This window comes from Papio anubis, chromosome 14, assembly GCF_008728515.1.
Source record: "Papio anubis isolate 15944 chromosome 14, Panubis1.0, whole genome shotgun sequence".
NCBI lineage: Eukaryota > Metazoa > Chordata > Mammalia > Primates > Cercopithecidae > Papio > Papio anubis.
Window position 1 is genome coordinate 87,567,556 of NC_044989.1, and position 20,886 is coordinate 87,588,441.

General features: G+C 41.9%; 1 protein-coding gene across 2 annotated transcripts in view; it reads left to right on the forward strand.

The window, feature by feature from the left end:
* The first annotated feature begins 13,997 nt into the window (after positions 1-13,997).
* Positions 13,998-20,886, forward strand: part of SMYD1 (SET and MYND domain containing 1) — a 45,444-nt gene continuing 38,555 nt past the window's right edge. The window contains exon 1 of one of the 2 annotated variants that reach the window (XM_009184611.4): positions 13,998-14,780. In XM_009184611.4, coding sequence (XP_009182875.1) covers positions 14,644-14,780 — 137 coding nt within the window. In that variant the 5' untranslated portion in view covers positions 13,998-14,643. The remainder of the gene's footprint in view (positions 14,781-20,886) is intronic. The other variant, XM_003908945.4, reaches the window with a different exon arrangement.

Below are 20,886 nucleotides of genomic sequence, written 5' to 3' on the forward strand. Positions count from 1 at the left end.
GACTTCCTGGTTCAAGTAATTGTCCTGCCTCAGCCTCCCAAGTAGCTGGGATTACAGGCACGTACCACCATGCCCAGTTAATTTTTGTATTTTCAGTAGAGACAGGGTTTCACCATGTTGGCCAGGATCGTCTTGATCTCCTGACCTTGTGATCCGCCCGCCTCGGCCTCCCAAAGTCCTGGGATTACAGACATGAGCCACCGTGCCTATTTTACTTTATTTTTTGAGAGAGGGTCTTGCTCTGTCACCCAGGTTGGAGTGCAGGGGTATGATTGTGGCCAACTGCAGCCTCCTCCTGGGTTCAAGTCATCCCCCCACCTCAGCCTCTTGAGTAGCTGGGACTACAGGTGTGCCAGCTAATTTTTATATTTTTTGTAGAGACGGGGCTCTTACTATGTGGACCAGGCTGGTCTCGAACTCCTGGACTAAAGTGATCCTCCTGCCTTGGCATCTCAAAGTGGTAGGATTACAGGTGTGAGCCACCATGCCCAGCCTTACTCATCTTTATACCTGGAGCAGTGAGCACAGTGCCTGATACACAGGCTGATAAATGCATGCGGGATGAATGAATCTAGGACTTCTTGGGAGGAAAGGATTGCACAACTAAGGATTTCTTGGAGCCAGAGGGAGAAAGAGGGAAGCAAGCATGCTGTTTAAGTAAGAACACACGAACTAAAGAGTATGAAGTTTTGTCAGGGATGTAATTATGCAGGATATCATGGATAATCAAGGAGGGCACCTGCTCCTGTCACCCTGGAATGTGAGTGCTAGGTGTGCACAAGAACTTCTTCCTTGATCAGGTCCCTCACACAGGATATGAAATGAATGAATGAATCAGTCAGTGAATGTACTTGAAAGCGGTGAGCTTCTCCCCAACTCTAGGCCTATTTAACATTGCCAGGTATTAAGCTATTATCAATCTAAGCATGGGTTGGCAAACATTTTGTGTAAAAGGTCGGATAGTAAATATTTTCAGCTTTGTGGTCCATATGTTGTCTGTTGCAAATATCCAACTCTGCTGTTGCAGTGTGAAAGCAGTCACAGAAAATATGCAAAAAAAAAAAAAAATCACTGCAGCTGTTTTCTAATACATTTTTCTTTATAGTCATTGAAATCTGAATTTCATGTAATTTTCATGCATCACAAAATAGCTTTTTTTTTTTTTTTTTTTTTGAGGTGCGGTCTCGCTCTGTCACCCAGGCTGAGTGCAGTGGCACAATTTCGGCTCACTGCAGCCTTGACCTCTGAGGCTCAAGTGATCTTTCCACATCAGCCTCCCGAGTAGCTGAGACCACAGTCATGCATCAACATGCTTGGATAATTTTGTTTATTTTTTATAGAGATGAGGTCTCACTATGCTGCCCAGGCTGGTCTCAAACTCCTGGGCTCAAGCGATCCTCTTGCCTTGGTCTCCCAAAGTGTTGCTATTACAGGCATGAGCCACGGCACCTGGCCAAAATAGACTTTCGATTTTTTTTTTCCAACCATCAAAGAAGGTACAAACCGTTCTTAGTTTGGAGGTAAAGGAACCTTGACTTTTGGTCTAATTGAACCTTAGCTCTGGGTACAAAAGAGGTCAAATCCAGGGATAAGGGCTGTCCTTTAACTAGTCTTCAGATGTAAAATCTTGCAGCTCCTTTGATTTGTCACTAGATGGTGATCATTGCAGGCATGTGGCTCAGCCAGTGGGTCTTTCAAGGAGATGACTGGAGCTCTTCCAGGTATGACAGATTAACAGCTACAGTATTAATACAGACACACAAGCTATCCCAATGATTCAAGACGTATCACAAACCACATGGATTTGATCGCCATCTACACTCCTTCACACTTATTTGTACATATTCCCTGAATTGCAACATACAGGGTAAATGTACTCACTCTCTCAAGGCCTCTGAGGTTATTAGCTTGAAGGCTCAGAACAATATACAGAGTACAGTTAAAGATTTTGGGGCTGCAAAGTGGCATCTGGGAACAGATCCTACCCACAATGCAATTTAACAAGTGGAGCCCCTTCTTACATTAAGAGGATGCTTGAAGCCATGCCTAGCCCTTTGATGATACACTGATAACTCTCCCAAAACAGCCCCCACTCCTGGCCTCTTCGTGTCCCTTTCTTCTACCCTTGAGCTTGTGATTAGGGACCCAGCATGACCCTTGCTTCATAAATCCTGCATCAGTTGCCTCTCACGTACTTTAGGGTGAGGGAGTGCTTGGTATCCACAAGAATGTTCTTGGCTTGTGTGTGTGTGTGTGTTGGGGAGGCGGGAGTTCAGCTGAAATAGAGACAAACAGAGCGATGGCCTGGACATCCTGTTCCACAGTGGTAATTTTTGTCATCCCCTTGTCTGAAATCTCCCAGGTCAGCCTCATTCCTGGACCAGGAGCTCTTTGGCTTGAGCTGTTTCATTCTTCTTCCTTTCTCACTACCCTTCTTTATTCATATACAAAAAAAGAAGGAGCCTGGATGCTTACTAAAATCACTAAAGATGGAAAAAGTTGCCATCTTCCTGGAGTGGAGAAGGGCTCGTCTACAGAAACATGACTGTGAAGGTCTGTGAAGCTCAAGTCTACAATCCTAACCACTATATCACGTTGTCACACAGTTATGTCCACCCCGTCCCCTAGATTGATCTCTTAGGAGATGCAGAATGAATCTAATTATTTCATATTTCAAGAGGTAAGACATCAACAACAGCTCTCATGTGCTTCCTGAATCTTTCCTGAATCTTTTCTTTTTCCCCCCCGAGAGGGAGTTTTGCTCTTTTGTCCAGGCTGGAGTGAAGTGGTGTGATCTCGGCTCACTGCAAGCTCCACCCCCACCGGGTTCAAGTGATACTCCTGCCTCAGTCTCCCTAGTAGCTGGCATTGTAGGTGCCCACCACCATGCCCAGCTAATTTTTGTGTTTTAGTAGAGACAGGGTTTTGCCATGTTGGCCAGGCTGGCCTGGAACTTCTGACCTTGGGTGACCCGCCCGCTTTGGCCTCCTGAAGTGCTAGGATTATAGGCATGGGAGCCACCATGCCCGGCCTGCTTCCCAAATCTTTTCTTCTCTGCCCAATCATCTCCACTAGGGCAATAATGAAGCAGCCTCATTGTCTGGAGTGACATCTGAGGTTTGTTGTCTCACAGCCACGGAGATCAAGAATGTGGGCACACAAAGAGTGAGGTTAACAGCAGAAATTCAACAGGGAAATTAAAGAGAATAGCTCTCTGCTACAGAGAGGGGTCCCAGAAAAATGGGTTGCTGATCCACACTGAAATGAAGAGGGTTTTATAGATGAGCTAGTGGGGGGGTGGTGTCTGCTCTACATAGGGTGTGAAAAATGGGTTAGGACCAGGTGTGTCATCTGCACAGGACTTGAATCTCTAACAGCCCCCACCCCAATCTTTTATTATGCAGGTGGGTTCTCTGCCTGAGCTTCTCTATGTGGCCCATGTCTTTTTTACTGTACACATGCTAACAAAAAAGGGAAGGTAGTGCCCCATGTTGGACATGCCTGGTCCCCAGGTAGCCCTTTTCTATTGGCGCAGCTGCTGGCATCCCCTGTGCAAGCTTCCAGCTTCCTTGTCTATGTTTGCAGTTAGGTCTTCCAGGGTGCTCTTTGTTAGAAAAGAAATTATTTCTAGGGCTGCTTTTTGTTAGAAGGGAAGTTCTGCTGAGGACTCTTTTGCCCTCACTATCTGCCTAAATGATTTTTTTTTTTTTTTTTTTTTGAGACAGAGTCTTCCTCTGTCACCCAGGCTGGAGTGCAGTGGCATGATCTTGGCTCACTACAACCTCCACCTCCCAGGTTCAAGTGATTCTCATGTCTCAGTTTCCCAAGTAGCTGGGATTACAGCTGTGCACTCCCATGCCTGGTTAATTTTTGTATTTTTAGTAGAGACGGGGTTTTACCATGTTGGTCAGGCTGGTCTCGAACTCCTGATCTCAAGTGATCCAACCACCTTGGCCTCCCAAAGTGCTGGGGTTACAGGTGTGAGCCACTGTGCCCTGCCTAAATAATTTTTCTATCTCCTGCATCAATAAGAAATCTTTTCAAAACTCTAGATGTGCTTTTTCTCATGACAAAGACCAGTAGTTCTCAATGGAGGCAAATCTGCTACGTAGAAAGCATTTTAGGAATGTAGGAAGAACTTTTGTTTGTCACAATGATTGTGGGATGCTACAGGCATATTCGTGGCAGCACCAAAGTCATCAAAAAAGGGTTGGATCTCATGGGGGGGAAAAAACAAACCAGGATGGGCTGTAGCAAAGGCAGATGGGCAAAACACTTTTACACAGGATTTATATTGATATGTGGCATACTAGGGCCTTATGCTCTCTTCCCCACCACCAGTCTGGAAACTACCGTCAACATCCTCTGCATCCTTAATCCTGGCCAGAGATGTTAGATCCTCTGAGAAGCAGGGGACAGCCTGGTACAATGGAGACTCTCTGCCCACCCTGCACAACCTCGAATATCTGTATGTGCTTTTCTGGTAGGCAAAAAGCCGGTTTATGATTGTCTGAGTCTGATAATCCATTTTGTAAGTAATCGTAAAGTAGTTTTTGTAAAGTTTTAATATACACTGAATTTTCCAGCAATGCAACTTCTCGTTAACCAAAGGAAGATCATAGTTTATTTCATTTAGAACTCCCCTAAGAGTCATTCAGCATTTCAGAAAATTATGGTCACAGGCAACAATATGGTATTGTGTCCTCAAAATCAATCTGCATTTTTGCTCTGTCTATCATAGTGATTCCACTTACAGGTACAAACATCTAGCCATTTTGTCTCATCTTCTAATATAGTTGTACCCAAGCATATGCATAGTGAGCACATTTACATATTTAATTTACAATAAATAGATATTACTACAAATTAACTTTGATTTTCTTTTTTTTTTTAAATTAATTTATTATTATTATACTTTAAGTTGTAGGGTACATGTGCATAACGTGCAGGTTTGTTACATATGTATACTTGTGCCATGTTGCTGTGCTGCACCCATCAACTCGTCATTTACATCAGGTATAACTCCCAATGCAATCCCTCCCCCCTCCCCCCTCCCCATGATAGGCCCCGGTGTGTGATGTGCCCCTTTCTGAGTGCAAGTGATCTCTTTGTTCAGTTCCCACCTATGAGTGAGAACATGCGGTGTTTGGTTTTCAGTTCTTCTGATAGTTTGCTAAGAATGATGGTTTCCAGCTGCATCCATGTCCCTACAAAGGACACAAACTCATCCTTTTTGATGGCTGCATAGTATTCCATGGTGTATATGTGCCACATTTTCTTAATCCAATCTGTCACTGATGGACATTTGGGTTGATTCCAAGTCTTTGCTATTGTGAATAGTGCTGCAATAAACATACGTGTGCATGTGTCTTTATAGCAGCATAATTTATAATCCTTTGGGTATATACCCAGTAATGGGATGGCTGGGTCATATGGTACATCTAGTTCTAGATCCTTGAGGAATCGCCATATTGTTTTCCATAATGGTTGAACTAGTTTACAATCCCACCAACAGTGTAAAAGCGTTCCTATTTCTCCACATCCTCTCCAGCACCTGTTGTTTCCTGACTTTTTAATGATCGCCATTCTAACTGGTGTGAGATGGTATCTCATTGTGGTTTTGATTTGCATTTCTCTGATGGCTAGTGATGATGAGCATTTTTTCATGTGTCTGTTGGCTGTATGAATGTCTTCTTTTGAGAAATGTCTGTTCATATCCTTTGCCCACTTTTTGATGGGGTTGTTTGTTTTTTTCTTGTAAATTTGTTTGAGTTCTTTGTAGGTTCTGGATATTAGCCCTTTGTCAGATGAGTAGATTGCAAAAATGTTCTCCCATTCTGTAGGTTGTCTGTTCACTCTGATGGTAGTTTCTTTTGCTGTGCAGAAGCTCTTTAGTTTAATGAGATCCTATTTGTCAATTTTGGCTTTTGCTGCTGTTGCTTTTGGTGTTTTAGACATGAAGTCTTTGCCCATGCCTATGTCCTGAATAGTACTACCTAGGTTTTCCTCTAGGATTTTTATGGTATTAGGTCTAACATTTAAGTCACTAATCCATCTTGAATTAATTTTCGTATAAGGAGTAAGGAAAGGATCCAGTTTCAGCTTTCTACTTATGGCTAGCCAATTTTCCCAGCACCATTTATTAAATAGGGAATCCTTTCCCCATTTCTTGTTTCTCTCAGGTTTGTCAAAGATCAGATGGCTGTAGATGTGTGGTATTATTTCTGAGGACTCTGTTCTGTTCCATTGGTCTATATCTCTGTTTTGGTACCAGTACCATGCTGTTTTGGTTACTGTAGCCTTGTAGTATAGTTTGAAGTCAGGTAGCATGATGCCTCCAGCTTTGTTCTTTTGACTTAGGATTGTCTTGGAGATGCGGGCTCTTTTTTGGTTCCATATGAACTTTAAAGCAGTTTTTTCCAATTCTGTGAAGAAACTAATTGGTAGCTTGAAGGGGATGGCATTGAATCTATAAATTACCTTGGGCAGTATGGCCATTTTCACGATATTGATTCTTCCTATCCATGAGCATGGTATGTTCTTCCATTTGTTTGTGTCCTCTTTTATTTCACTGAGCAGTGGTTTGTAGTTCTCCTTGAAGAGGTCCTTTACATCCCTTGTAAGTTGGATTCCCAGGTATTTTATTCTCTTTGAAGCAATTGTGAATGGAAGTTCATTCCTGATTTGGCTCTCTGTTTGTCTGTTACTGGTGTATAAGAATGCTTGTGATTTTTGCACATTAATTTTGTATCCTGAGACTTTGCTGAAGTTGCTTATCAGCTTAAGGAGATTTTGGGCTGAGACAATGGGGTTTTCTAAATATACAATCATGTCATCTGCAAAGAGGGACGATTTGACTTCTTCTTTTCCTAACTGAATACCCTTGATTTCTTTCTCTTGCCTAATTGCCCTAGCCAGAACTTCCAACACTATGTTGAATAGGAGTGGTGAGAGAGGGCATCCCTGTCTTGTGCCAGTTTTCAAAGGGAATTTTTCCAGTTTTTGCCCATTCAGTATGATATTGGCTGTGGGTTTGTCATAAATAGCTCTTATTATTTTGAGGTACGTTCCATCAATACCGAATTTATTGAGCGTTTTTAGCATGAAGGGCTGTTGAATTTTGTCAAAAGCCTTTTCTGCATCTATTGAGATAATCATGTGGTTCTTGTCTTTGGTTCTGTTTATATGCTGGATTATGTTTATTGATTTGCGAATGTTGAACCAGCCTTGCATCCCAGGGATGAAGCCCACTTGATCATGGTGGATAAGCTTTTTGATGTGTTGTTGAATCCGGTTTGCCAGTATTTTATTGAGGATTTTTGCATCGATGTTCATCAGGGATATTGGTCTAAAATTCTCTTTTTCTGTTGTGTCTCTGCCAGGCTTTGGTATCAGGATGATGTTGGCCTCATAAAATGAGTTAGGGAGGATTCCCTCTTTTTCTATTGATTGGAATAGTTTCAGAAGGAATGGTACCAACTCCTCCTTATACCTCTGGTAGAATTCAGCTGTGAATCCATCTGGTCCTGGACTTTTTTTGGTTGGTAGGCTATTAATTATTGCCTCAATTTCAGAGCCTACTATTGGTCTATTCAGGGATTCAACTTCTTCCTGGTTTAGTCTTGGAAGAGTGTAAGTGTCCAGGAAATTATCCATTTCTTCTAGGTTTTCCAGTTTATTTGCGTAGAGGTGTTTATAGTATTCTCTGATGGTAGTTTGTATTTCTGTGGGGTCGGTGGTGATATCCCCTTTATCATTTTTAATTGCGTCGATTTGATTCTTCTCTCTTTTCTTCTTTATTAGTCTTGCTAGTGGTCTGTCAATTTTGTTGATCTTTTCAAAAAACCAACTCCTGGATTCATTGATTTTTTGGAGGGTTTTTTGTGTCTCTATCTCCTTCAGTTCTGCTCTGATCTTAGTTATTTCTTGCCTTCTGCTAGCTTTGGAATGTGTTTGCTCTTGCTTCTCTAGTTCTTTTAATTGCGATGTTAGAGTGTCAATTTTTGATCTTTCCTGCTTTCTCTTGTGGGCATTTAGTGCTATAAATTTCCCTCTACACACTGCTTTAAATGTGTCCCAGAGATTCTGGTATGTTGTATCTTTGTTCTCATTGGTTTCAAAGAACATCTTTATTTCTGCCTTCATTTCGTTATGTACCCAGTAGTCATTCAGGAGCAGGTTGTTCAGTTTCCATGTAGTTGAGCGGTTTTGATTGAGTTTCTTAGTCCTGAGTTCTAGTTTGATTGCATTGTGGTCTGAAAGACAGTTTGTTATAATTTCTGTTCTTGTACATTTGCTGAGGAGTGATTTACTTCCAATTACGTGGTCAATTTTGGAGTAAGTACGATGTGGTGCTGAGAAGAATGTATATTCTGTTGATTTGGGGTGGAGAGTTCTATAGATGTCTATTAGGTCTGCTTGCTGCAGAGATGAGTTCAATTCCTGGATATCCTTGTTAACTTTCTGTCTCGTTGATCTGTCTAATGTTGACAGTGGAGTGTTGAAGTCTCCCATTATTATTGTATGGGAGTCTAAGTCTCTTTGTAAGTCTCTAAGGACTTGCTTTATGAATCTGGGTGCTCCTGTATTGGGTGCATATATATTTAGGATAGTTAGCTCTTCCTGTTGAATTGATCCCTTTACCATTATGTAATGGCCTTGTTTGTCTCTTTTGATCTTTGATGGTTTAAAGTCTGTTTTATCAGAGACTAGTATTGCAACCCCTGCTTTTTTTTGTTCTCCGTTTGCTTGGTAAATCTTCCTCCATCCCTTTATTTTGAGCCTATGTATGTCTCTGCGTGTGAGATGGGTCTCCTGAATACAGCAGACTGATGGGTCTTGACTCTTTATCCAGTTTGCCAGTCTGTGTCTTTTCATTGGAGCATTTAGTCCATTTACATTTAAGGTTAAGATTGTTATGTGTGAACTTGATCCTGCCATTATGATATTAACTGGTTATTTTGCTCGTTAGTTGATGCAGTTTCTTCCTAGCCTCGATGGTCTTTACATTTTGGCATGTTTTTGCAATGGCTGGTACCGGTTGTTCCTTTCCATGTTGAGTGCTTCCTTCAGGGTCTCTTGTAAGGCAGGCCTAGTGGTGACAAAATCTCTAAGCATTTGCTTATCTGTAAAGGATTTTATTTCTCCTTCACTTATGAAACTTAGTTTGGCTGGATATGAAATTCTGGGTTTAAAATTCTTTTCTTTAAGAATGTTGAATATTGGCCCCCACTCTCTTCTGGCTTGGAGAGTTTCTGCCGAGAGATCTGCTGTGAGTCTGATGGGCTTCCCTTTGTGGGTAACCCGACCTTTCTCTCTGGCTGCCCTTAAGATTTTTTCCTTCATTTCAACTTTGGTGAATCTGGCAATTATGTGTCTTGGAGTTGCTCTTCTCGAGGAGTATCTTTGTGGCGTTCTCTGTATTTCCTGGATTTGAATGTTGGCCTGCCCTACTAGGTTGGGGAAGTTCTCCTGGATGATATCCTGAAGAGTGTTTTCCAACTTGGTTCCATTTTCCCCCTCACTTTCAGGCACCCCAATCAGACGTAGATTTGGTCTTTTTACATAATCCCATACTTCTTGCAGGCTTTGTTCATTTCTTTTTCTTCTTTTTTCTTTTGGTTTCTCTTCTCGCTTCATTTCATTCATTTGATCCTCAATCGCTGATACTCTTTCTTCCAGTTGATCGAGTCGGTTACTGAAGCTTGTGCATTTGTCACGTATTTCTCGTGTCATGGTTTTCATCTCTTTCATTTCGTTTATGACCTTCTCTGCATTAATTACTCTAGCCATCAATTCTTCCACTTTTTTTTCCAGATTTTTAGTTTCTTTGCGCTGGGTACGTAATTCCTCCTTTAGCTCTGAGAAATTTGATGGACTGAAGCCTTCTTCTCTCATCTCGTCAAAGTCATTCTCCGTCCAGCTTTGATCCGTTGCTGGCGATGAGCTGCGCTCCTTTGCCGGGGGAGATGCACTCTTGTTTTTTGAATTTCCAGCTTTTCTGCCCTGCTTTTTCCCCATCTTTGATGGTGATGTACTGATGGGGTTTTGGTGTAGGTGTCCTTCCTGTTTGATAGTTTTCCTTCTAACAGTCAGGACCCTCAGCTGTAGGTCTGTTGGAGATTGCTTGAGGTCCACTCCAGACCCTGTTTGCCTGGGTATCAGCAGCAGAGGCTGCAGAAGATAGAATATTTCTGAACAGCGAGTGTACCTGTCTGATTCTTGCTTTGGAAGCTTCCTCTCAGGGGTGTACTCCACCCTGTGAGGTGTGGGGTGTCAGACTGCCCCTAGTGGGGGATGTCTCCCAGTTAGGCTACTCAGGGGTCAGGGACCCACTTGAGCAGGGAGTCTGTCCCTTCTCAGATCTCAACCTCCGTGTTGGGAGATCCACTGCTCTCTTCAAAGCTGTCAGACAGAGTCGTTTGCGTCTGCAGAGGCTTCTGCTGCGTTTATTGTTTACTGTGCCCTGCCCCTAGAGGTGGAGTCTACCGAGACAGGCAGGTTTCCTTGAGTTGCTGTGAGCTCCACCCAGTTCGAGCTTCCCAGCAGCTTTGTTTACCTACTTAAGCCTCAGCAATGGCGGGCGCCCCTCCCCCAGCCTCGCTGCTGCCTTGCTGGTAGATCACAGACTGCTGTGCTAGCAATGAGGGAGGCTCCGTGGGCGTGGGACCCTCCTGGCCAGGTGTGGGATATGATCTCCTGGTGTGCCTGTTTGCTTAAAGCGCAGTATTGGGGTGGGAGTTATCCGATTTTCCAGGTGTTGTGTGTCTCAGTTCCCCTGGCTAGGAAAAGGGATTCCCTTCCCCCTTGCACTTCCCAGGTGAGGCAATGCCTCACCCTGCTTCAGCTCTCGCTGGTCGGGCTGCAGCAGCTGACCAGCACCGATCGTCCGGCACTCCCCAGTTAGATGAACCCAGTATGTCAGTTGAAAATGCAGAAATCACCGGTCTTCTGTGTCGCTCACGCTGGGAGTTGGAGACTGGAGCTGTTCCTATTCGGCCATCTTGCTCCGCCCCCCAACTTTGATTTTCTTTCACCTTTATTAGGTTAAACTAGTCATTTCTTTTTTAGGTATAAGAATGAATAAATTATACTATGTATGAATTTCACTTTAAAGTAAACATAATATTTACTATAATGAGACTAATATAATAAATATTTACTATATTTATTATTGCTGCTGTGATGAAACATGACAAATTTAGTGACTTAAAATAACATAAATTTATTATCTTACAGTTCTGGTGGTCAGAAGCCAGAAATGGACTTTATATAGCCAGAAATGTACTTTACATGACTGAAATCAAGGTCCGCAGGGCTGTGTTCCCTCTGGAGGCTCTAGGGTGAGAATCTGTTCCCTTGTCTTTTCCAGTTTCTTGGTTCATGGCCACTTCTTCCATCTTTAAAGTCAGCAACATAGCCCCTTCAAATATCTCTCTGACTCTGACCCTGTTGGTTGCATCGTTGCTTCTCCTCTGACCCCGGCCCTCCTGCCTTCCTCCTATAAGGATCCTTGTGATTACATTGGTCCTACCAGGATAATCTAGGATAATCTTCTCATCTCAAGATCCTTAACTTGATCACATTCACAAAGTTCCTTTTGCCATATAAGGTAACATATTCACAGGTCTAAGCATTAGAATCTGCACATCTTTGGGGCCTGTTATTCTGTCTACCACCCTTTAATAATATAATAGCCATCATTCTGATAAGATTGAGGCCCACAGCTATAATTAGAGCCCTGGGCTTCCTCTCTCTGTGTGGTCTTGGGGCAGGTAAATTTCTTCTTTCACCATGGCTTGGGCTGAACCTGCTCCAAGAGTGCTGAGTCTAGGGAACAAGCTCATCTGAGCCAGGCTGAGCCCCTGGCCACTGAGGGCAGACTAGTTGTTGCAAGACCTTGAGTTGGTAGGCAATGTGGATACAGGGTATTCACTGGGAGTCAACCTGGATTGAAAAAACCTTTTTTTTTTTTTTTTTTTTTTTTTGAGATGGAGTCTCGCTCTGTCACCCAGACCGGAGTGCAGTGGCGCAATCTTGTCTCACTGCAACCTCCGCCTCCTGGGTTCAAGTGATTCTCCTGCCTCAGCCTCCTGAGTAGCTGGGACTACAGGCATGTGCCACTACACCCAGCTAATTTTTGTATTTTTAGTAGAGACAGAGTTTCACCGTGTTAGGCTGGATGGTTTTGATCTCTTGATCTCGTGATCTGCCCGCCTTAGCCTCCCAAAGTGCTGGGATTACAGTGAAAAAACCTTTTTAATATTTCCTCTCCTTTCTTCTCCTTTCCTGAAAACACCTTTCCTTTCCCTTCCCTTCCCTTCCCTTCCCTTCCCTTCCCTTGCCTCCCTTCCCTTCCCTTCCCTTCCCTTCCCTTCCATTCCCTTCCCTCCCTTCCCTTCCCTTCCCTTCCCTTCCCTTCCTTTTTTCCTTTTTTTTTTTTCTGAGACAAGATCTTGCTCTGTTACCCAGGCTGGAGTGCAGTGGTACGATCATAGCTCCCTGCAACCTCTGCCTCATGGGCTCAAGTGGTCCTCCTACCTCAGCCTCCTGAGTAGATGGGACTACAGGCATGCGCCCACCACGCCTAGTTTATTTTTTGTATTTTTGGTAGAGATGGGATTTCACCATGTTGCCCAAGCTAGTCTCAACCCCTGGGCTCAAGTGATCCACCCACCTCGGCCTCCCAAAGTGCTGGGATTACAGGCGTGAGCCACTGAGCCTGGCCTTCTTTCCCTTTTTTTAACTCTCTGTTTTGTAGAATTGTTTTTCCCCTTGGGAGCATGCAGTGTTTACTTTTTGAGGCACCTAACTTTACATGTCTTAAGTTCTTTTGCTCTTCAGCGTACATCAGAAGCTGCAGAGACATTCTCTTGCTCTCATGGCTATGTATTCCTACCTAAAAATCAGGATATATAATCAGACAATGAACTTTCAACATGCTTCCAAGAGTTGAAGGTATTTTCAGAGATTCAGTTGGTTGAAGACATGTTAAAATTTCTGGTACATCTTGATAGTTTAGGGAGGACAATGTGACAGAGTAAATAAAATAAAATAGCTATCACTTCATGAGTACTTTATGAAGTGCTCCGTGCTGTGTTATGTCCTTTATACATATTATCTAACCCTCACAATCCAGTGAGGTAGAAATTATCACCCTTGTTTCACAGGTTCCGTCTCAAGTGGTAGTAGCAGGCTCAGAATTCAAACCCAGATTCATCTGACTCCAAAACCATACACTCAGAAAGATCCAGGAAATGCCCCCGCCCACTGCCCCCCCGGGAAGTAGATGCATCCCAGGAACTAAAAATCTTACATGGAAGTCAAGCCAGAGCTCCAGATCTGCAAGTGTCTTTCTCTTAAACCTCAGTGAGAGCTGCCTGATAGCCAAGAACAGTGGCATTTAGTTCAATGGGGATTTTAGATTCGTCTTTCCAGTGTCCTCACTTCTGAGTAAGAAGAAGGACAGAGCACGTTGGTATTTTCCTGGCAGCAGACACATGTTAAAGGAAATTTGATAGAAAGATAGAGATGGGGGTTGCTATTTTTAAAGCCTGCCTTCTCTGTATCCAGCCTGCCTCCAGCATACCAGCATCACCAGCAGTGCTAAGAACAGCTGTGGAGTAGGGGTGCTGTGGGAGACCTAGGTGACACTGAAGAGGAAAAATGCCCCCTTGGAGCCTAAATAGTACTGTTACGTATATGCCAAGGGCTCAGTTTAGCTTCTTCTTTTTTTTTTTTTTTTTTTTTTTTTTGAGATGGAGTCTCACTCTGTCGCCCAGGCTGGGGTGCAATGGCGCAATCTCGGCTCACTGCAACCTCTGCCTCCTGGGTTCAAGCAATTCTCCTGCCTCAGCCTCCCAAGTAGCTGGGATTACAGGCACCTGCTACCACGCCCAGCTAATTTTTGTATATTTAGTAGAGACGGGGTTTCACCATGTTGGTCAGGCTGGTCTTGAACTCCTGACCTCAGGTGATCCACCTGCCTCAGGCTCCCAAGGTGGGGATTACAGGCATGAGCAACCGTGCCCAGCCCTCAGTTTAGCTTCTGCTGCTTCCTGAAAACAGTCCACCCTTGGGAGAGAGACTGAAAAGGGTGGGGCGAGGGGCCCACCTCACTTGAGAAAGTGCAAGCCTGACAGCTGAAGGGTCCCAGAGCAGCAAATATCACCTTGTTTCTCTTGGACTACTCCAGTTGTCTGCTTTTGATTGACAGAGGCATCTGGCTGCTAAAAATACCCTCCTGACCAAATGCTCCCTACTCCAACTAAAGCCGAACAGGATTGTTGCAGTTCAGAACTTAGCATATACAGAGCTTCCGCTTGCAATGGAACCTCTCAAAACTTTTCAGGTCCTATCCCAGAACCATATTAAGCCATGGTCATTTTCTCTTCTGTTAGCTTTGCTGGGTGATGAACGAAACCCTTCCCAGTTCACTTGTTCTCGTGCCTGTCCCATTCCCACCTCCAGAAAAAGTAGCAGAGGGGGAGGTGAGGGCCCAGTGGCTGAGAGCGGGCAGGGAAGGGGAGGTGGCTTGTCCATTTATAGTCTTGCTCTTTGGGATGCTGAAGGTGCTGAAATAGCAATGACAAGAGACTTGGCTCAGTGTTAAATATCTGCTGCGCTGGCCTGACAGACTCTGAGATGACAATAGGGAGAATGGAGAATGTGGAGGTCTTCACTGCTGAGGGCAAAGGCAGGGGTCTGAAGGCCACCAAGGAGTTCTGGGCTGCAGATGTCATCTTTGCTGAGCGGGCTTATTCCGCAGTGGTTTTTGACAGGTATGAAATGTGGGGAGTTGCCTTCTCTCCTGTTGGTTTGGCTGGTGCCAAACTCTAAAATACTTTGCTCTCAAAAATCATCAGGGGAAGGGATAAAATTCATTTGCTCTTTTTTGAACAAAATGACACTTCTGAGAGCTAATTTTTCTGGCATAAATTTTTCTGCAAGGGGTCGTTGCCAGTGTGATTTGCTGTGGCTCCTAGAAGGATGGTGAAGGTGAGCAAAGGCTTCAGGGGCACTTTCTCCCAACATTGGGCAACTTGGCTGAGAGGATGTGCTGGGAGTGGAAAGGTGGGTGTGGTGCTGTGGGAAACAATTTCCGACAGAAAGCTCTATATTTTTAGCTTTTTTTAATTATAAATATATTACCAGATAAAGTAATTGCTGAGACTTAAAAAAATAATAAACTGTTTGTATATTAATAATTATGAATAACACAGGAATCCACTTATCCTTGAAAAATCAAAGTATCATCCAATCCCAGTCCCCTCTGTCTTTCCTCAGATATTACCTTTGCTATTATTTCATTGTATTTCCTTCTAGAATGTTCCTGTGCTATTACATGTATATATCAGCATTTATCAAAATGGATGGCTGTAGTTTGCTTTTCTTTCTTTCTTTTTTTTTACATAAATGGTGTCATACTTCAGATGTCATTTTAGAACTTGCTCTTTTCCCTAAACAACATGTTTTTGATGTCTATCCTTGCAGGAACTATAAATCTATAGATACTTCTTTTAAATTCCAAAGATCTCTTTCCTTTATAGAGCTATACATATAGATTCATATGCTATATGAATCACCAATCTTAATTTTAAATATTTCATCCTATAAATATATGACATTTTATTTATCCATGTCTCTCACCTATTGAGAGACAATTGGTGGTTTTTAATTTTTCATAAAAAAATGAAAATCCTCGATCGTGTCTACCTGTACATATGTGCGATTGTTCTCTAGGCCATAGGACTAGAGGAGGAATTGCTGGGCCATAGGATGTGATGTTTTCAGTTTTATAGGCTCTTCAAACAGGCTCTGTTAAATGTACATTCCCTCTTCTTCACGACCTTGGCCACCCTAGACTACCAAGCTTTTAAATTAGTAATAAATCTTAATTTTAAACAAACTTACATGGTGATCACATTAAAGTGCCAATATTTTCTGAGATCAAGGTTGGGGTGACCTGCTTGACATCCATGTGGTTTGAGTCTGATAACCCAGGCTTTGTGGTTGGCTGGCTGCACTGACCACCCTGGGAAAGGGCACTGCTTCTCAGAGATAACTTTATTAGTATTCACATTCTCTTGTCTTCCTGCCCACTAAGACCTTCAGGGAAAAGGGTGTGAACTGGGGAATATGGCTTACCACCACCCGAGGAATATATGGGGCTGAGGTGACTTTTTCAGGGGGAGCTTGTCTTATTTCATTAATTGTGTGTGTGTGTGTGTATGTGTGTGTGTCAGGGGAGGGTTGAGTACAGTTAGGGAACCAGCTGAATTCAGAGTGAAAACACAACCCAGAAACACAAGGACTGTCAACACTAATCCTGGTGCTGCCAGTGAGTTACTGCCTGGCCTTCTGAAGAACATCTCCATTTGCTGCCTCCAATTCCCCAAAGTCAATCTAGCCAATCAGTTCCATTTCAAGAAGATTAAAGTTGAATGGTCTTTCATTTCATTTTAAAAGCAAGGCATTGTCATTTTAGAAAATTTAGAAAGGTAAGATATCACACAATGATAACCACTCTTAACATGTTGAGTATCCATTTTTGGTTTGTTTTAAAACATAGGTTTCATTTGGCTGTAATATACTCATTATACAAGCCATTATGCTTTTTCATTTAATAATTTTGACGTCTTCTGTGCTATTATACACTCTTCAGAGACAGTACTTGAGAGCTACATGTTCTTCTATTACCTGCTAATGACTGACCATTTGGATTGTTTCCATGTTTTTGTTATTATAAATAATTTGTCATTCATTTGAAGTAACAACTATAAAAACACTTCATGTACATTGAGGATAAATACCACATAAAATCATATATTTTTTTACAGTAGTAATAAAAGTGGGATAAATGGTATAAATGACCTTTAAAATGATTGAAAAAAAAATCTAAAAGAGATAGTTTTTTTCAAAAAATGCTTTACCCAAACTTGTCACTGCACAGATGAGGGAGCTATGCTTTCTTTGGTTATACCAGAGACAGTCCAAAGAGGCATTAAAGGAAAGTTTTATGCATTTTAGGCTCCTGGTGAGGCTCAGCCACCGTAGATGAGAAACTTGATTGCAGAGGTGGAACTCGTCACCCACAAAAGTCACTGTATAAAACTGGCTTATTCTAATCCATGTTGTGGCAAGACAGGCTTTCCTAGTCTTCCACAGAAATGTGGAGAAAGATTATATTTTTAATTGAGCACTGCATTAAATGAAAATTAATTCTTTCAAACTGTGTATTATATATTCTAACATATATATTATCTATTATATTGTATATATTCTAACATATATTATACAAAGCATAGCAATAGATCAACACCAAACCAACTTAACTAGAATATTCCAATATGTTACATCTTCTCTATCCTGTCCCATGCCTGCTCCAAAGGTAATTATCCTAGGTTTTGTGTTGTATATTCTACTGCCTTTTAAATAATAGTTTTGGCCAGGTGTGGTGGCTCATGCCTGTAATCCCACACTTTGGGAGACCCAGGCAGGCAGATCACCTGAAGTCAGGAGTTCAAGACTAGGCTCACCAATATGGTGAAACCCTGTCTCTACAAAAATAGAAAAATTAGCCGGGCATGATGGCAGGTGCCTGTAATCCCAGCTACTCAGAAGGCTGAGGCGAGAGAATCGCTTAAACCCAGGAGGCAGAGGTTGCAATGAGCCAAGATCGTGCCACTACACTCCAGCCTGGGTGACAGAGCAAGACTATGTTTCAAAAAAAAAATAGTAATAGTTTAATCACAGTCACATATTTCTAAACAATATATAATTAGTTATGTTTTGTTTTTGATCTTTTAAACAAAGGTACAATATTATATGTGGTTTTATGTCCCTTGCTTCTTTCACCCAAATGTTTATTATTCATCTGTATGGTTTTGTGAAACTAATAAAGTGAATAAACTTTGTGTGTGTCTGTGTACCAAATTTATTTTTCCATTCTCCTGTGAATGGTTGCTATGAACATTTTTGTTCCTATCTCTTGGAAAGCAGATACATGAGGTGTGTATCACAGGAGTGTAATTACTAAGCCAGTAATATATGTGTTCTTTGACTTTAAAATATAATGCCATACTGTGAAATGCTGGTTTGTGAACCTGAATTGTGTCTTTGCTAGAATGGGCTTAGTTTAGCATTAGCAGTAACATTCCAGGCCCTTAAATTATGGTCCTTAGTCTGGTTAAGATCTCTTCACCTTTGATGATTAGAAAAACAGGTACTCTTCTTGAAGGTAAGAAAGGGAGAATAAAGCTGGGAAAATTCTTTCAGGCCTAGCTACTATGTAGCACGTGGATTAAGTGCTAGGCCTGACTAATCAATCAGGCACACCTTCCTCCTGAATTCCAATTTGGCCTCAGAATCCCTTCCAGCAGGTCCTCCAGGGGGCTACTACCAATCAATGAGAACTAGCATTTAAAAATGAAGTCTATTTGCCATCCCCTTAGGCATTGTGGTTGGGTGCTAGAAGGGAGTGAAGTACCTTTACCAAGGAGTTGCCTTTTTTGGACACATCATTTTATGGTAGTTGAGATACCGGGGGGTGATGCATGAGTGGGTAAAATTGCTCTCTGCCCCTTTAACTCTTCACTTTGAGGTTTTCCAGTTCTCAGGAGGACAGTGAGTGGGAGCTCTGTGGTACCTTAGCCCAAGTGATCCTCCTAGCTTCTACATAGCATGCGGCCAACCTGGGAATTCGCAATGCTGATTTTTTTATTGTTGTTAAGGAAGAAAATAATAATTCTCCGCAATCTTATCATTTGGGGGAAAAAAAAAAACCCCAGCTATTAACATTCTGGTGTATATCCTCCTTGTTTTCTGGTGCAAATACAATGCATATATAATATTTTCTTGATTCTGGTGAGTTATAGGTGGGGTGGGAGTCCTGGAAGAAACACTACATTATTATTGTTATTATTTTTACTTTTTGAGATGAAATCTTGCTCTGTCACCCAGGCTGGAGTGTAGTGGTGAGATCTCGGCTCACTGCAAACTCTGCCACCTGGGCTCAAGTGATTCTTCTGCCTCAGCTTTCTGAGTAGCTGGGACTGAAGGTGCACGCCACCACACCCAGCTAATTTTTGTATTTTTAGTAGAGACAGGGTTTCACCATGTTGCTCAGGCTGGTCTCCAACTCCCGGCATCAAGTGATCTGCCGGTTTTGGCTTCCCAAAGTGCTAGGATCACAGGTGTGAGCTACTGCGCCTGGCAGAAACACTACATTAAATGTATGCTTTGATTGTAAGACACAAAATATCCCTAAATTCTGGATATTAAAATATGGGAAAAGAATTTTATTTCAGAATGGAGGGAAAATGGGGCATACATAATATGCTATATTTATCAATTCCAGAATACATATTTTAACTTCTCTGAAATCATAATATATCCTAAAATCTATGGCTCATTATGGTTTAATTGGTAGATTTTTAAAAATTTCTTAGTAATGAATAAAAATGGTGCATTTAATAATTTCAAGTTCAATGTAATTAAGTTGTATATACTTTTTCTCTCAAAAAAGCTGGATTATTTTGTAACCTGTTTTATTTACTTCATAAGATGTTGTGAACAACTTTCAAAACCATTAATATCCTTCGACACCATTTTAATGGCTGCATAGTATTCTTTTTGTTGACTTGTATATTAATTTAATTAGATGCCATATTTTTTTTAATTTTTATTTTAGATTTTGGGGGTACATGTGCAGGTTTGCTACATGAGCATATTGTGGGATGCTGAGGTTTGGGCTTCTAATAATCTGCTTGCCCAAGTAGTGAACATGGTACCCTATAGATAGCTTTTCAACTCTTGCCCCTCTCTCTCCCTCTCCCCTTTTGGAATCTCCAGTGTTTATTGTTCACATTTTTGTGTCCATATGTACCCAATGTTTATCTCTCACTTCAAAATGAAAACGTGTTATTTGGTTTTCTGTTTCTGTATTAATTTGCTTAGGAGAATGGCTTCCAGTTGCACCCATATTGCTGCAAAGGACATGATTTTGTTCTTTTTTTAACGGCTGTGTAGTATTACAGGGTATATATGCACCATGTTTTCTTTATATAATCCAACATTGATAGGCACCTGGGTTGTTTCCATGTCGTTGCTACTGTGGATAGTGCTGTGATAAACATATGAGTGCATGTGTGTTTTTGGTAGAATGATTTATTTTCCTTCAGGTAGATATTCAGTAATGGGATTGCTGGGTCGAATGGTAATTCTAGTTTTAGTTTTTGGGGAACTCTCCAGGCTGCTTTCTACAAGGGCTGAACTAATTCGTAGATGCTTTGTTTTGGATGTCAAGGGTCTGCTCTTTTTCCTAGTAGATCTTCCCATATATCTCTGATTATGTATTAAAGACAAATTCCTACAAGTACAAATTTTGAATTCAAAAGACATTTTTAAGGCTTTTGATATAGATTTCCAAATTACCTCACCAAAGGAGAACATACATTTTTCTACTAGCAGCACAGGAGTTGCCTCCTCATCCCAATACTGGCCAATACAGAAAACTATTTTCACTTTTTCATGTTTGTCAATTAAATCTGTTAAAACTTATCTTAGTATTGTTTTAACTTGAATTTTTTATTATTAGAGAAGTGAAAGTTTTTTAACATTTATTCTTTTATGAATTGTTGTTTTCTTTTGATGCCCTCAATTTTTTTTTTTTTTTTTTTTTTTTTCCTGTGGCCCAGGCTGGAGTGCAGTGGCGCAATCTCGGCTCACTGCAAGCTCCGCCTCCCGGGTTCACGCCATTCTCCCGCCTCAGCCTCCCGAGTAGCTGGGACTACAAGTGCCTGCACCACGCCAGGCTAATTTTTTTTTTATTTTTTAGTAGAGACGGGGTTTCACCGTGTTAGCCAGGATGGTCCGATCTCCTGACCT